The 18,077-nt window shown below is 54.5% G+C and overlaps 1 protein-coding gene across 2 annotated transcripts in view; it reads right to left on the bottom strand.

Moving 5' to 3' along the window:
- Nucleotides 1-18,077, bottom strand: part of SEPTIN9 (septin 9) — a 68,519-nt gene that overhangs the window by 37,979 nt on the left and 12,463 nt on the right. The window contains exon 2 of one of the 2 annotated variants that reach the window (XM_082293826.1): nt 15,659-16,315. In XM_082293826.1, coding sequence (XP_082149952.1) covers nt 15,659-16,315 — 657 coding nt within the window. Of the gene's footprint in view, nt 1-6,036; nt 6,118-15,658; nt 16,316-18,077 lie in introns of those variants that run through there. The other variant, XM_082293827.1, reaches the window with a different exon arrangement.

Raw genomic sequence — 18,077 nt, 5'->3', positions numbered from 1 at the left:
CAGCTGACCTCGATCAGGGCATCACACGGTTCTACCATGCCCCAAACCCTCACCATGGGGTTTCAGAGACCTCTCTCCTCTGTGCAGGGTTCCCTCCTGCTGATCCCACCCGTGGGCCATGGCTGATGTCCTCCGAAAATGAGTTCAGGCTGTGCTTGGACCTGCTGGTTTTCTCTTTTCTGCTTTGCCCAGATTTGAGAGCTGAAGTTTGGGCCATTCTCACCTCCCCCAAACCAGGTCAGCTCCACATAGAGGTGGCCAGGCTGCTGGTGACATGACTGGTGGCAACCACGAGCACCAGTGCGACCAGGGCTGTCCCACAGGACACAAACCAGAGAACAAAAAGAGGGTCCAGGGCAGAGTAAAACAGTGCTAGCTGTGTCTTCTGCTGTAGGCATGAAAAGAAGCAACAAAAAGGAGCATTCCTTCTCCCTGAAACTCCATGGACATGCTTGCTGCCAACAGGGAAGATGTGGGAGCCTGTCCATCAGTCCAGACAGGACCAGCAGCGACTCCGGGCATGAGAAATCCCAAATTCCGCATCCCACGGGGCTGCCTTTGTGCTACTACTGAAATGGTGAGGTCTGGTTGGCACCTAGAGCCTGGTTTGGGGGTTCATCAGGGCAGGAGGGAGCAGCAATTTTCTGTGGGCTCCCAGCTGTTGCTACAAAGGATTTCACCCAAGCGAAGTCTCTCTCTGTTCCTCCTCCGTTTTTTCCCACCACGGGTCCGTGCTGTGCATACAAAAGCAGCGCTGAGCTGTGAATTTACACCCAGAAACCAAAAGTAAAAGATCTCCGTTATTCACTTCTATGAGCAAAGGTTAAATCCTAGCAAATACATCAGCTTTTGTGGACAGGACAAGCATTTGGCAGCCAGCAGGAAGGAACAGGAACGTGGGAATTCCTCCTACGACTTGGCAACAGACTCTTCCCCCAGCACAGGAGCTCTCTGGGGTCTGCTCAGCCTCTGCCAAGCTAAGAAAGCCCCTCATTCAAGTGCTCAGTAATCTCACAGGACATCCTGTAGCTCAAGGAGGAGTTTAAATGAGGGGCTGGATGGATTCTAGCTGCCTAATTGTTGGAGGAGCAATAGAAAAGGTGGGGTGGCAGACCTGGAGCTGCGATGTCCTGACCTGCTCCTTGGAGAAACACCTCATCCTGCTGAAAACAGAAGGTGTCTACAGCAAATCAGCTCCTGAGCCAGTTGTGTTGAGATGTAGCACGGTGTCTGCCTGCAATGGGCTCCACCACAACATGAAAGAAGCTGTGTTAGTGTTCCCTGGGAGGTCTAAGAGGGGCATCCCGCCTCTTCCTGCCTCACCCCAGCTGCTCCCACCATCCCACTCCCCATGCCAGAGCACATCTTGGGGTTTGATGCTGTTCCAGCATCAGGGTGATGGGGCAGTGCCATGTTCAGAGGCACAGGAGAGCCAGGACATACATCCTAAAAGGTATTTAGACACCTAATTCCAATTAGGATGTAATGCTCCTCAGGAGACTGCAGAAGATAGATAGATAGATAGATAGATAGATAGATAGATAGATAGATGGATGAACCAATATTTGAGAGATGTTTCAGGGCAGACCTGCACCACAATCACACCAAGTGGGGAATGAAGCACTCAGCACCAGGTCTCCATCACCATCCACCCTACAGAGCATTACATGGACTGGGACCAGCACTCAGACCAAGGGCAGGTGTCCATACACACGTGACAGAAGCCAGGGAAGCTGCATTTGCTGGGGAAGTGGAGAGACCTGAATTAGAAGGTGCTGCTGCTGAATAAACTCTCAAAGGATCATCAGGAACCATCACAGGCATTGCTGGGTGAAGCCACTTCTAAGAAAGCAGAGCTTGGCTTTAGGTATGAACAGAAGAAGCATTTCCTCCGAGCTGCCATGCACACTTGGTGCATGTTTTTGGGGTTCATTTGTACCTGTTTGGCTCTGTACACCTAATCCCCACCTTGACAGCATCCACAAACCTAACACGGTGACAGCACGTCATGCTTCCTGGAGATCTTACACAGGACATGTTCAGAGCAACTCTTCTGGACACAAACCTGCAGGACACCAAGGATCCTTGTTTCCGTTTCCTACAAGGACTAGAGAAAGTGTCAGGGGGATGCTCCAGACTGCAAATCCCATGAGGCCCCCATGAGCACCTGAGGAGGGAGCAGCACGTGCTGCCCCACAGCAATGGGTGTCCCTGGCTCCGGGGCACTGGGTGCTGTGCTCCCCACCAGCTCCCCAAACCCTCATCTCAGCCTGGCCAGCACAGAGAAACCCCCAGCATGAGCCCCACCACCCCATGAAATCAGGGCAGCCCCACTGCCTCCCAAACACCAACTCAGAGAAACCAGGGCAGCCCTGCCACCACTCTGCTCAGAGCCTCCTCCCCCGCCGTAATCTGAGATCAAGGCAGAGGCTCCGCTCTGTGACACTCGCTGCCACTTAAAGGTCATGGGCCCCAACAGGGTTTGAGGTTTTCAGCTCAGCAGGATACAGCTCTCATGTCTGACACCCTCCTGAAGCTGAGAGAGAGAGTGCTGCTGACTTCAGCCTATTCCTGGGGGCCTAGGTCACTCCACAACCTCGGGTGCACACTTGGAGATCTATCAACCATTACTCACGTTTTTTAACCAGAAGAAAAAGCTTTATTGAGGGCTCCAAGACCCTGGATTCAGAGTTTGGGACCATTCAAGTAAAGGCTGTGGTGGAAATCTATTTTCTAGATGAAGAGCAATAGGGAAAATCAGCTTTTGAGGCAAAGACTGGATGCTGGATCCATCCCTTGAGGGATGCAGGCAGGTCCAGCACAGACCCTGCTACATCCCCGCCCTTCCCGTCCCAATCCATGCTCCTGCAGAGCACATCAGGGCAAGGCAGAACCCCAGTCTCACAGAGACAGGCTAAAACTCACTCCCTGGGCTCCAGATTACCCAGTCATCTCAGATTTAAGACAAGCTTTAAGAAAGATTTAAGACAAACTTTGGCTTCCCTGCAGATCTGTGGTTCAGCAAGTCAAGCACTGCCCTCTGCCCTGGACAGAGCCTTTCAAGGAGCTCTCTCCAAACCTCTTCCCAAACCTTTCTGTGCCTCTCCCACTGCTGCAGCCCCAGGCTCCACGTCCCTCTGTGGGAGCCGTGGGAAGGAGGGCACATCCCACACAGGGACACCCTGACCCGCAGTGACACAGAGAGAAGGGCTGGCAGGGCCAGACTGAGGGTCAGCCAGCCAGGAGAAGAAAAATAAATCCCCCATGCAGGGATTACACAGCAGCACCGCTTCTTGCTGCAGCCCCACAGCCCCACCACAGCTGCTCAGCACACCCTGGGGCTGCTGAACTGCCTGAGGGGCTCCAGGACACTCCTGGGGAAGGATGCTCCCTTTTCCTATGAATTTTCCCTGTTCCCCCACCCCACCTGGAGCCCTGTGGACCCAAGGATGTTGTGTGAGTATGTGCCTCACCAGCTGATGGGGCAGGGAGGTAAAAGCAGGCTTCAACCCAGCATCATTTGGGGCAGCAAAGCCTTTTTACACACATCCTCTGCCCCACATTGTGCATGACCACCCTGCTGGTCCCTGCACAGCGTGGCAGCCATGGGCCAGTGGGGATGACTCCAGGGCAAATGGGGATGACTCCAGGGTAAATAACTGCATTTCTGTCCCCAAACAGCCCCAGCAGTCTTCCAGCCCACCCCTCCTCTCCTGCCCCCCCACACCCTGCAGCGGCAGCCCCAGGATTGGCTCCCACTCCCTCAGCTTCACCAGCGCGTTGTCCAAGAGCACTGGGCACCTCCGGTGTACTGCAGGCTGCAGACACAGCTTTCAGCCAGCTGTGACTGCTTCTGGGATTTAAATCAGCCTCATCTTCCCCTCCCCCAGGTCCGCAGGCCAAAGCTTTCCCAGGAAAAGCACCCCATGGAAAAACCTGAGAAAACAAACAGGGTGTGCCTCGCCAAATCCCGAGCCCCAAGGGCTGAGCTGCTCAGGGTTTAGGGGGGTTATGTGCCATGGGGAAAGGTGGGCGTCAGACACCGACCTCCCCAGGCCCAGAGCTGCCTCTGAGGGTGGGACTCACCCCTCCGGATCCCTGCTCTGACAGAGCGGCCGGGGCTCCCACCATCCCACATGGAACAGCGCAGGAAAGGAAGGGGTCAGGGCGGAAAGCTCGCGAGGAGGGTGCTTGGAGCACAGCATAATGCTCCATTCATGGTGCACCCGCCCCAAAAAGCACCCACACGCTTTGCTGCTGCTCCTGCAGCTGGAACACACCTCCCAAAGGGACTCAGCTCCCAGCACGGGTGCAATTTTTCCTCCATTATGAGCAATTTTAGGATTCTCAGTGACTGCTGGAGGAAGTGAGCGTGAGTGAGCTCAGACCAGCCCAAGCTCTGACCCATACTCCTCCTCTTGCTCTGCCCACTGCCTCCACCTCATTCCTCCTGCATCTGCAGACTCCCAGACACGGCTCAGGTATTTTTTTTTTTTATCCAGCCGGTAACATTCTGAATAAAATTCCCTAAATCTCCATGCTCCAGCCAGCAAACCAGGGTTTGGAGAAGCTTACTATACCAGGGCAGTAACCCCCAGGGAGCTGAATTCCATCTGAAGATGTGACAGCCACCCCAGAGCTCCAGCGAGGTCCTCCCTGCCCACGGGACCCCATCGCTGCCCGCCCTTCCCCACGCTCCTGCTCACCCATACTCCCAATTTCTGTCCCAGCGCTGTCCGTCTGTCCTGGACACACAGCAGCTGCTATTCCCTGCCTGGCCAGGTAGATGGTGCTCAGCCGGCACCGAGTGGGAATTCACCCGCGCTGGAGGAATTCCGTTTTCTCTGATTAAGCCAATAATTCAGCAGTGATTTTCACTGACGGATGAGGAAGGTCCCACTCCAGCCCCAAACAAACGGGACCAGCTCAGATCCAGCTGTCCCAGACTTTCACCTTTCACTGCAGGCTGGGAGGTGGTGAATAAACTGCTACAAACATTTCATCAGAACCAGCGCTTTCCCAACTCCCATTTTCTGCTGAAAACTCACTCTGCTGACACTTCGCTCCACACCTTCGACCACTTCTCCCCACACATTTCCCACAAAACCGAAACACAGCAAAACCCAGAGGAGCAGGAAGCAATTTGCCCGTTTTTCCCCCCATAAAGTCAGGGGGTGGGGGTCGGGGGGCACCAGCAGGGCCCCTCATCCTGCCGGAAGCTGCCAGGCACAAGCAGCAGGGGGAGGGGGTGTCCAGGCTTTCCATCTCATCACCCCAGGGTCACCCTCCCCAGCCAGGCCGGATGTAGGATGTCTAATATTTCTCCAGTTCTGTTTTAACACTCACACCATCTTGGGAGCAGGAAGCTTAAGCCATTTCCTGCAAGGCATTGCTCTGCCCTACAAATATTTTTCAACCTTGGTGCAAACTGTTTTAAAACTGAGCCTGGCAGCTGGAAGTGTGAAATCAGAGGAGGGGCTTGTCCACGGAAAATTCAGTTTGTGAAACCTATCCAGTTCCTGCTGCTGCCGAGCAGCAAAATAAATATTGCTGCGGACAATAAAAGAGAGCAATTAATCTTGCGTGTCTGAAAAATGAGGAGGAAAAGCAGAAACTCCAAACAATGTTCTCTGTGCCTCTCCCAAGGGACACAACACTGGTCCCCAGCAGAAAGCCACAGCCATGTTCCCCCTTGTCTCTGCAGCCACGACTTGAAGCTTTCCCAGCTTTGCTCTTTCAGTGGAGCCCAAATCATGGCTTTGGTTTACTTGCCCTTCAAACAACTGTCCCATAAACAATCTGTCCCACACATGGGCTGAAATAACCCCAAAGAGACCCCTCCCGCTCCTCCAAGTGGAGGAGAAGACAAATGCTCATTCCCTGAAGCTCTGCAGAAGATTTATGGGCAGTGCCAGGGCAGAGTTGGAAACCCCACAGACGCTGGTGAGCAGAGCTCAGCCCCATGCCCACATCCCCCTCAGCGCCGTCCCCACACCACCCTCAGCCAAGGAGGGGGACAGATGGATGGCAGCTCACCTCCTGCTGCTGTCCCTGGCTGCTCCAGCCCACGTGTCACACGTGAGCACTTGTTATCTCCTCTCAGTTCTCATTCTCCAGGTGACACACAGGGACAAAGCCATGCCTCAAGGCCCACGCAAAGGGCTCTGCTTCCCCTGAGCTCCCACTCACAGGGCTGCTCCTTCCCAAGACTTTCTGTCCAGGAACCGAAGGCACGAAGCAGAAAGGAAACTCCAGAGCTCCTCCAGGGCCCTGCAGGAACCCTTCACCTCCCAACCTCAGGGCGTGCACTCCTGGGCTGTAAATAAACTTTTATTTACTACACAAAGTAGGCCAAGGAGGACTGTTTCCCTGAGGAGTGGTGGGAGGAACATCAGTGTTATGGCAGGATCTCAGATTTCATCTGACTCCACAAAGCAGTTCCTGGAGACCTCAGCAGGAGCCACACAGGTCATGGCAACACCTCTCCAGTGGCCACATCCCACCCAAATCCTGACTACCCTCACTGCCAGGTCAAACAGGGATCTCTCAGGGGCACAGCTCTGCCCAGCCACCCTACACCCAGCACTGCCAGGCTTGGAGAGAACAGGGCTGGAGCAAATTCACCTCCTGCATCCTGCAGAGCAACACACAGCCAAGGTCCAGCCTCTGCAGCTGAACCATGACGGACTCACTGCTGCCCCCAGGACCACCCACACCCCTGATGTGCTGCCTTATCAAGGTTCCCATCACATCTCGGAGCACTGAACTACCCAAAGCCAGGGCATCACCCTCAGCACTCAACTGCGTCCTCTCGTCTCCTCCAAGGCCACCAGAAGGGGTGTACAGGGGGTCTCGGGGGTGGGGTGACCCCAGGGAGGGCCCCAGCAGCCTGTGAACTCGGCCTCCCACTTCCACCCCGTTTATCTGCACGCTGGGAGGCAGGAGGAAGCAAGTTCAGCCAGAGTTTGTCTAAACAATTAAGTTTTATCAGAAAAGCTGCTCAGATCTACTCCTTTTTCCCAGGACATCTCTGGACAATTCCAAGGTAATCTCCATTCTCCATCCAGTCTGCACAGGATGGAAGCAGGGGAAGAGGACATGAGGCAAAGAGCATCCAAATACCCCTGCTCCTCCCTCAGTGCCAGCAGCCTCCAACACTCCTCAATCATGAGGCACAATCCATCCCACACCTGCTCCCACACATCCAAAGTCTGCCTTCCAAATCCTTTTTTCCTCTTCAAACTATGAGTTTTTCAAATTTAGGAGTGACCAAGATAGACTGGAGAAGGTTTTGATACAGAAACCACCTGATACACTCCCTTTCCTCCTGGACAGTTCAGGACCTCCCTTTGTAGAGCCACTCCAGTGACCTGGGCAGTGGCTTCTCCCACCCTGCACAATCCCACAGCACCTCTGGGAGCAGGACCAGCAAACTCTTAATCACCAGCTGAACCTGGAAGAAGAAAACCCGACGCAAGGACTAAACCTCAGGCCCACGTTCACTGGCTCCTGGTTACAAAAGAAGCAGGAGTGGGTAGAGGGATTCCTCCAAGACAATGAAGTGGGCAGCAAAGGCAGGGCCCCGACCAGGCTCTCCTGCCATGCAAACTTTTGCCATCTCCGCAGCGTTTTTCTGGCACTTGGTCCATGAACTGATTTCCACTGTGGATGGGAGGGAGTTGCCAGTGGATGCCCTGAGACAGAGCATGAGCCTGCACATTTGTAGCTTCAGAGGCTGTAACCAGGGACTCATCCTGTACCTCTATGTGCCAGAGCTTCAGAGAAGAGTCCAGAGCACACCAACTCTTCAGTGCATCAGCAGAGAACAGCACAAGCTCCCAGGTCAGAGCAAATGCTGAGCAGAGTGAACAAAATTCCCCATTCAGAGTCATAACACACAGGGGAAGCAAACAGAGGCAGGGGCTCCAGCCCCATCTGGGTAGGACAGCTCCTGTGATGTCCCTCCAGATCTCCCCAGCCCACATGGAACACGCCCCAGGTGCATTTGTGCTGGAGTTGAAAGCAATGCCCTACAGTTCAAGACTTGTGAGTTACCACACAGCTGTGGCTGAGAAAGCTCCTTTCAAGAGCTTACATATCATTAACTTTTATCACTGCCCTCTCCTCCTCAGCACCACGTCCTTTTGGATTCCCATCTAATCTTCTTACTCTGAGATCTCCACAAGCTGAGCTTTTCTTTGAAAGAGGGAAGGAATGTCTGTCCCACTCCATGTACAGCAAGAGAGGAGGAAAGGGGGGAAGGCAGAGCCACCATAAAAGATTAAGGTACTGTGGATAAGCATCAAAGAGAGTTTGACACACACACTACAGCAAATGATCATCCACAGCAACAGAACAACCAGACCAAGCCAGGTTGGCTGGGGGGCTGTCAAGCACTCATAATAACAAGGGATTAATGCCTCAGCCACTTCTGTCCTGCTGCAAATCCCTTTTCACCTCCCTCTCTGATTCTGGGAATAATGCAGGAGAACACCTGGTAAGACCACCTGACTCAGACAAACCCTGAACACCTTCTCAAGGGTTGAAAAGCTAAACATAAACCCAAGGTAATGCTCATATTTGCTAGAGCATCATCAGCCTCTGAACTTCAAGGTGTTGAAAGACGCTTCATTTCAGCCATCCTTCATTGCCGTCGGACAAATGGCCTTTGCCATGCAAAAACCAACATACAGCTTCCACACAGAACAAACTGCAGGTGATATAAGTCCAGCAACCCCAAATCCCCAGGCTGTCACTCCTGGGCTGGCACAGCAACCTTAGATGGTTTGTTAAAATTATTTGCTTTTCATAAATGTATAAACATCTGCAAAGTTTTGTTGGTTGCAAAATGTTTTGGACCAGACCCTTGACTCCAGCTTTGTCTTCCAGTATGTCTGGTGCTACCTTCATGCCCAAACCAAAACGATTCAAGAGGATGAGGTATTGATGCATGTGACCCTACAGGAACCCTGGGAACTTCTGTGCAGAGACCAGCTCAGAAGATCACTGAAATGAGTGACCCAAATTTAACCAACCCAAAGGAAAGCAGCTCTCTCCCCACATCCCTCTTTTAAAACCTCTAACAGATGTAAGGAAAATTGGGCCCAAAGAAGTCTGAGCACAGGCTGCCATCCAAGACCAGCTGCTTTTTCCATTTTTAGCCACATACACTTCAGCTTCATCACGGCATTTTTGACAATGTAGAAGTGTGTCTGTGTCTGTTTGTTTGCTGGAGGAGTAAAGAACACAACTGGCTTGCTGTCAACTTATCTTTTTTGTTCACAACAACGTTTGATCTTCTCAAAACAAAGTTATCTCTCTATAATCTCCTTCAGTTCCTCTGACACAGTTTATGGAGTTGGCACTGCACCCAGCCTATGGTGTCCCTTCAACCACTGGCCAACAGAAACATCTCAGGCAGGGACGGCAGTCTAGAAATAGCTTAAAAGAGAACGATTCCTTAATTACAGAAGGTTCATCACCACTGCCATCACTTCCCTCCCCCGGCAGACAGCAGAGAAGTCACAAAACCAGCGGCCAGGCCTTACTGCAGGAGATCAAAGCAAACTCTTTGTTTTATCTTGGTCGAGATAACGGATTTTATTTGCCTTATCAGCCTGTAGGATGATTAACCTAAATGTGGGAAAGCTGGAGGATCCAAAGGAGTGGATGGGTGCGGAGCATGTTCCCCAGCACGACTGTCATGGGCTCCAGACATGCAAATACCACAAGATAAACAGAGAAACTCTTGGTTCCAGTTCCTACATGCCCCCCTCAGCCAGGGCTGTGTCTCCTTTTGCCTTTCAGCACCACTTGGATGAACACAAATCCCACGGCAGGCAGGAGCACTCACCCATTTCTCAGCCAGCAAAGGCACCTCTGTCCAGGGGCTGCCCCAGTTTTCATCACAGAGTGCTCAGGGCTCACAGCCCAGCTGGAGCACAGACCCCATGAGCCACAGCCAGGTGAGCCTGCAGTCGGTCACCTCCTGCCTGGAGCAGAAGGCTCCGACCTCTGCAGACACACATTCACCCCAGATCCTTCCTGCAAGGTTCAGGAGGTGAGGAGATGACATGGATGCACAGCCTCACCCACAGACCCAACCCAGCCATGGAAGAGACCTGCCAGGTCACTCAGCCCAGGGCCAGGGTCACTCTGCAGCTCAGCACGGAATCATAAATTGGTTTGGGTTGGAAGGGACCTTACAGACCACCCAGTCCCGCCCCTGCCCTTCCACCATCCCAGGTTGCTCCAAGCCCCAGCCTGGCCTTGGACACTTCCCAGGATGGGGCAGCCACAGCTTCTCTGGCACCCTGTGCCAGGGCCTCACCACCCTCACAGGGAAGAATTTCTTCCCAATATCCCATCTAACCCTGCCCTGTGGCAGCGAGAAGCCATTCCCCCTTGTCCTGTCACTGCAGGCCCCTTGTCCAAGGTCCCTCTCCAGCTCTCCTGGAGCCCCTTTAGGCCCTGCAAGGGGCTCGGAGCTCTCCCTGGATCCTTCTCTTCTCCAGGTGAACACTCCCAGCTCTCCCAGCCTGGCTCCAGAGCAGAGGGGCTCCAGCCCTTGGGGAATCTCCATGGCCTCCTTTGGATTCTCTCCAGCACCTCCGTGTCCTTCTGATGTTGGAAGCCCCAGATCTGGATGCAGCATCCCCAGCTTCGCCCTCTCCTGGTCTCAGACGTGACGTGTGGCAAGCAAAGGAAGTGGGAACCGTGGTGTTTCCTATGGGAAACTATCCCTTTGCATAATGAAGCTCCACTGGGGAGGTCACTGCTTTTCCTATGGGCCCGCAGGGACTTCCAGCAGGGCAAACAAATCCTCCTGGGTCTGGCTGGCTGCAGTGGACAGCCTCACTTCCTGGGATGTGTCCTGCCCAGCTGGAGCATCCACTTGGGACAGCATCCACACAAACTGTGCCCACGCAAAGAAGGGACACGTGCATGCCAGCATGACCAGAGATGAACACAACATAACTTGGGGACAACATTCCTGGGGGGCAGAGACGTGCAACACGAGCACCATCACAGCCACATCCCCCAGCCTCCTCCTGGCATCCTCAGTGCCCTCAATACACCCCAAAGCACACCGAGGAGCACTGGCTGCTTCCTACAGCACATCGAGGGAGGAGGAGCAGGCAGTGACCTCCCCGTGCACGTGGTGCCCTGGATCAGGCAGTGTCTCTGTGATGGGACACATTCCTCTCCCCCACACATGCTGCTGCTCTTCTTTCCAAGTCACTGGTGTTGCAGTTCTAGATTTTTCCAGATTATCTCATTTTTGGCACCTGCGTTCACAAACCAAGACTCAGCGTTTCCCACTCAGCCCTTCCATTTGGAATCCTGAGCTGTAGGCACTTTCCCATTAAAAATAATAACAAGAACAAAAAAAGACTGCCCGTAACCTAGCCTGAATGTGTCAGCTGGTTTTGGAGGAAACATTTCCTTACAGCTTTAATCTCTTTGTACAGTGGAAGAGCTGGAAACGGTGACTCACTGCATCTCCTCTCCGCCCCGGGCTCTCCATCCCAGGGAGCATCGCTGTGTTAACAGTTGTCCAAATCCCTCTAACCCTGGCAGCCCCACACTTGGTGTCACCCTGGCAGCACAGGAGAGATGAAAAGTCACCCCAAGGCCTGTTTGGCTTTGCTTCTCCATCCCTGGGTGCCCATGGCAGGATGGAGACTTGAAGCTGGTAAACTGGGTTAGAGCTCCCACCACAACTTGCCAGCACACAGCAACAGGTCCCTGCTTTTCACAAGGACCTCAAAGTTTCCTTCATTCTATTTTTAAGTGGTCTTTAATTGTTTAAATTTTAACCCAACTCTATGGGAGTTCTAAAGAAAAATCTTTCCGTAAGGGTTCAAGCTGGAAAAAAGAGTGAAGGAGTTGAATTGCTTCACTCTTCTGATGCTGTCCTGCTTGTTCTGCAGCAAAACAGGAGGGGGGACTCTGCTGAGTTTTAAGAGGCACCTGGCACCCTGTGTGGCTGTCCCAAAGTGGCCATGGGACAAAAACACCAACCGAGCTGAAAGCTCAGAGATGGTTCGGGCTGTTTTGCACAGACGCATGGTGGGAGAGAGGAAGGTCACATCCCTGTTTTAGGTGAATGTTCCCATTATTCATTGTATCTGCCTTGATTTATCTAAACAAGCTCCAGAGCATCCTTGCCAGGAAGACTCACGGGGCAGGAGCAAGGGTGGGACAGAGCCTGCCTGGCTGGCTGGGTGCTGTCCCCAGGAACAGGGCAACCACAGCAGCTTGTGAGGAGACAAAAAGGAGCAGCAGATCAAACCAGCTTCCACTTCTCATCTGGGAGTCCCTCCAATCCATCACCTGACATCCCAGAACTGAGCCATCAATACAAACAGGTTCAGACTGGGGGAAGTAGAAAGAAATTATTAAACCAAAATGGAAACCATTAACTTCTCTGGGGCCAGCAATGCCTGCCCCCCTCTCCAAGCCTGACCACCACACATTGCAAGGAACAAGAGAAGGCCAAGATGTTCAACCAAACAAGCACAAAACCAGAGATGGGAGGCACAGTGGAAGGTGATGCTGTGGCAGGAGGAAGTGACAGGATCCCCCATGATGGATTTGATGTAGCTTTTCCTGAGGATTTGCCTGTCCCTCATCCAGCTCACGCGGATGCCTTGAGATCTCTCCACAGCAAAAGGCAGGTGATGTCTCTGGATGAAGCACTGCTGCTCCCACAGTGATTCCCTGTTCCTCTCCTCACAGGGATGAACCAGCTCCTGCCGCATTGGCACCACATCCCTGCTCAGACATGCCCTGCCAGCACAGGGCAGGAACATCCTCCCTCTGCCAGCTCCATCCCAGGCCAGTGCCCTGGGACTGGGCGTGAACTGCTGCCCACGGCAGGAGCCTGGGAGAGGTCAGCCCCACCCACGGGTGGCCAGATTTGGATATTCACGTTTGGATAGTCACATTTGGCAAGTCCTGCACAGCAAAGACAGCCTCCCACAGTGCCCAGGGCTGCAGGTTCAGAAACAGCCCTTGCCCTCACCTTGTTCTTATGGCTATTTTTAATTGCTTGTGCCTCTTTCTGCCCTCTACATGTCCTCCCCTTGCCTGCACCCACTGCACAGCCCAGCTCAGATTGCTCTGGCAGACTCCAGCTATAGCAATCCACATCCTCTGGTTATCCCATCACATTTCCCTGTCCCTGCTGGGGAGCACCAGCCACGTTGGGGACACAAAGTCTGCCTTTGCAGTGGCACGTCCCACACAGGTGGGTGCCTCTGTCCCACCTCCCTGTCACTAATGGCCCAATTCAATGTTAGACCAGCACAAAGGAAGCAAACGCTCCCCAGGGAGTGCAGGAGAGAGCAAAGACTCAGGGAGAACATGGATGGGAAGGAATATTTCTTGCCCCATTAAACACTTCCTGCCCTCCTCCCACCTCGGGAAGCCCAGCTCTGGAGCGGGCTCAGCCCACACCGCCAGCCACACCGCCCTAATGAAGTTCAGCACTGAAATTACTCCTTTCCTCTGTGGTTTGTTCTGAACTGCCAAGGTCCCTGGGACTGTTATTCTCCTCTGACCGGCCTCTTCCTGCACTACACGCTCTCCTGCATACCTTCAGCAGCAGGACGAGGGGTTAAGAGCAAGGCAGCTGAGCCTGACAGCTGGGGAAGGCAAGGCCCAGCACAGCAGTGAGGACAGCTGGAGGCAGATGCCTGCATCCCCTGCTCAGCTGTTTGTGCTGGAGAGCCACCAGCAACTGGATCCTGGGGCATCCAGTGCCACAGGAGCACCTCCTGGTGACCCAAACCCTGGAGCAGGACCTGCCACATGTTGTCTCTGCTGCAGACATGGGAGAGGCAGAGTTTTCATTTGGGGGGGTGTGGTGGGGCCAAAGCTGCAGTGGAGCTGGAGAGCATTGGAGACATGCCTGCACCCACCCATGGGACATCCTGAGAGTCCCTGTGCAGCCCCCCCAAATCTCTCCGTGTTCTTGCACCAGCAACGAGGAGAGAGGCCACCCACGTGCCCAGCATCACCTCAGGGTGGGTGTTGTGGACCAAGGGGAGGAGCACCCCAAAATGGGGTCCTTGGGCAACCTCAAGCCATGGCAGTGGGGCAGGAAGAGAAGATCAGGAAGGGGACACGTGCTCTGGCAGTGACCCTGGGCTGTACCCTTGTGCTGACACATGGGGAAAAGGAGACAGAGCCCTCATGACCCCTCCAACTCTGTCTCCTGGCTCTTCATGGCAATGGGGTTGGACCTAGATGATCTTTAGGGTCCCTTCCAAGCCAAACCATTCTGTGATGATTCTTGGAGACATTTGGACTGAAAGCCCCTTTTGTACCAGGCCAGGGCTGGCTCATGCTGTAAGGCAGACTCCAGACAGCCGGGCTCAGGGGTAACACTCATGCCAGCAGCTGTTCTCCCTCTCCCCTAGCCCTGGGCAGCTGGAGGATTCAGCAGCTCAGACACTTTTCTGCTCTTAAAGTGCCCAACCATCCGTGGGGATCAGAGCTTGGGACACCCAGAGCAGCCCAGACCCAGCGGGACAAGGCTGAGCACCCACCCACGGGATAGGATGGGCCTCCTGGGCACCACACACGGCAGCTTGGGACAGAGAGGGGGGCTCACACAAACCCCATCCTTGGGCTGGGGCTCAGAGCTCAGCTCTGCCCAGCTGGAGATGGCCCAACCTGTCAAAAAACCCAGCTCAGAAAAGCCACACCTACACCATGCACACTAAGAAAAACCCACTTGAGTCCTGCAGGTTTGACATCAGCTCCCCTGCTGACTCCTGACTTGGTTTTAAACCAGCACACACCACAGCCTGGCCTCTCTGCAGGTCTGTGTGACCACGGGGCAGCACCCAGAGAGGGCATGGAACCCCTGGTCCAGCTCCAGGGCCAGGCACGGACCTCCAAGGTCCTGGCTCAGCCACCCCACCCCATCCCACAGCCCCCGGAGAGAGGCACAGGGTGGGGAGGGAGGGGGTGCCCTCCACCCAGCCACTGCATCCCTCACAGGAGAGAGCTCGTGGGCAATAGAGAGCAGAAAGGTAATTAACAGGTCTGAAAGGAAAATCTCCAAAATGTTATGGAGAAAAAATGACAGCTGGTGAGGGAGGGAAGCTGGCTTTAATATGGGATTAATTGAAAACAAGATAGAGCTAATATAAGCCAGGTCTCCAGTTTAATAGTGGCTCTGATCCATGATGTTATTAGACCTTGGCTCCAAGGTCAAAAAACCCTGACTTCTGCTAATGAACAGGCGGTTCCTGCCCCACAACCATAAACAACACCACCAAACAACGATATCCCAGCAACACTTCCAGAGCCAGCACCTCTCCTGCCCCTCGGAGCCTCTGCAGGGCTCTGTGGGTCTGCACACAGGGCCCGAGCTGGCAGAGCTGTCATTTCTTGCAAGCACCCAGCCTTCTTGCCTTCCCTTTTTTCTTTCCTTCCAGGCTCTATAGCATTTCTTATCGAACCCGACAGCTCCTTCACGCAGGATAAACCCAAGGCTAACAGCCACGAGCACGGACACATCTGAGCACAGATCCCGGAGCAGCCTCGAGAGGCGTCGCCACGGGAGATAAAAGAGCAGCACGCAGCACTCGGCATCTCCCTGGGTGACACCCGAGGCAGGGACCAGCCCGAGGGCTGTACTCACCTTCTTCTCTCTTTGGCGGGCTCTCCACGGGCACCGGCTGTGGCTTTGGCTCGGCCTGGTGCGCCTGGGTGGGCAGGGCAGGCTCCGAGCTCTCGGCCGGCCGCGCGGCCGGGGCCGGGCCCTCGGTGGCCTTGGCCACCTGGATCTCCACGCGCCTGGGGCCCGCGTCGGGCACGGCAGCGTTGGCTGTGTCGGCTCTGCGCTGGGACATCTCGGGGATCTTGGAGGCCGGCGCCTCCGCCCTCCGCAGCCCCGGCTCCTGGGGCTTGCCAAGGGTGATCTCAGTCCTCCTGGGGGTGGGCTCGGGGGGTTTGTGCCCCACATCTGCTCGTTTGAGGCCAAACCGCGACAAGCCCGAGGTGGAGTTCTCCACCTGCTTGGATGAGATGTCAATGGAGATTTCTGTTCTTCTGGACACCGGCTCGGGCAGTTTGGGTCCAGAGAGCTCCACTCTCCTCAGAGGGGGCTTGGGGGATCTTTGCACTGTGGGCTCCGCATGTCGGGTGGATGGCTCCGAATTCCTGGCGCCGAGTTCCTGAAACTTCTGCGTGGAGCTGGACACGGTGGACCGGAGGAGGGTGTTCGGGGCCCGTCTTTGTGGGGTGGAGGAATTTGAAGACTGATCTACCTCCTCGACCTCAAAGGATCTTTTCAGAGCTGAAAAACATGAGAAGTAGTTCAGGATTTAGTTACCATTCACCTGAGTGTCTCCAGAGATGCTTACAGACACTGCACAAGGCTCATAACTCCATTTCTACTCCTCCATCCCAGCATTCATCATCCATTTAAGCAGCTGGGGATCGAAGGCCAGGCCCTGCCTCTCCAGACAAGTTAAAAACCCAGTAACAAAACATACCAGAGCCAGGAAATTCAGCCCCAGAGTGGAGATTATCTTCACACTGCCCTCCATCCCACACTCAGAGGGGAGCAGAGGGTCCCACCACGGTATGGCAGAGCAGGGCACTGGATTTAGGGGAAGACAGCAATCCAGCTTCCAACACTTTGCTTTCCCTCTCACATCCAAAGGATTCACAGATAAACAGAGGCTTTCCTGTGAGCATTGCCAGCAAAATCCAAGTTGGGAACTGGGAAACAACCCCAGGAGAGCACCAAACCCATATAAATGCAGCAAGAAAACCAAAGGTGGCAGCCACAGAAGCTCATATCCTTAAAAACAAACGTAGAGACCACGTGAACCAAAGACTGAAATGTTCTGAGCACATGGACTTGAGACCCTGATACAAGGAAGGGGACAACTGACCCCTGCTCCACACAGGATCCAGCCAGAAACAAAAGGCTGAGCTCCACAGAAAGGGAACCACTGCTGGATCCAAATGCCATGGGCTGTAAATACCCTCTGTACCCCACAGCACCCAGACAGGCACAGGGTCAGGGTAGGCACAGCCCTGGGATTCCAAAGAAGCCTCCACAAGGCGAGGCTGAGCTGGTGTGGTGACAGCCCAGTGTGGTGACAGCCACGCTGCCGATGGCCAGCATGAGCATCAGCAATGAGTCCATCCTTCCTTTACATCAACAGAACAGCAGCAGGGCGATTTAGCCTCTAAAAGCCTGGGCTTGAGATCCCACAAGACATCAGGATCCCAGGGAGACACTGGAGCACAGCCTTGCCTCATCCCAGGATGTCCTCCCACCCCTGGGGTGGAGCTGGAGAGGAGCCACCATGCAGGAAGCAGCTCTGCTCCAGGGTTGCTCTGACCCCCCTGGGGACGTGGGGACCCTCTGTCCCTCGGGCACATGCATTTGCTGGACAGGAGCCCTCGGTCACTGCTGAGTCCAGCTGGTGGGACAAGGAGGGGGACCCATCCACGTGGCAGCCACCCAGCTCTGCTCCACCGCCGCTGCTGACACCAGGCGGGGCAGCAGCAGATGTGACCTCCTCTGTCCGGCCAGCAGGGGCTGGGACAGCCGTGGTCACATCCCCTGGCAGCAGCACAGGGAAACCAGAGGAGATGGTGAGGCAAGCAGGGCCCTCGGAGCTGGGGCTCACGTGTCAGACAAGCCACACCACAGGGAGACTCCCAGGGGTTGAAATGTGAGGACAAAGATTTTGGGCTGCTTTCCCCTTTTGGGGGGAATACCCCAAAACTGCTCTATATGAACCCCAGGCTGCACAGCCAGGCTGGATGGGCACTGAGGAGCCTGGGAGCAGGAGCATCCCCAGGATTTTCCATATTAGTGACCCAAAAAAGCCTCTCTGTGCTCAGGGACAGACACACGTGAGTGGACACACACCCGTATTCCCCAGTTGTGGATCAGACCCCAGCATGGGAACTGCTGGGAAGCAACAGGAGCCTGGGATGGGCTCCCAAGGGTGGTGTCCCAGCTGGTGTGGGCAGGGAGGGATGCACAGAGAGATCCAACCTCAGCGTCAGCCTGATGGGAACAGCAGCATGGCTGC

The sequence above is a fragment of the Coloeus monedula genome, assembly GCF_965178545.1.
Source record: "Coloeus monedula genome assembly, chromosome: 19".
Lineage (NCBI taxonomy): Eukaryota > Metazoa > Chordata > Aves > Passeriformes > Corvidae > Coloeus > Coloeus monedula.
This window is presented reverse-complemented; position numbering and strand designations above follow the sequence as displayed.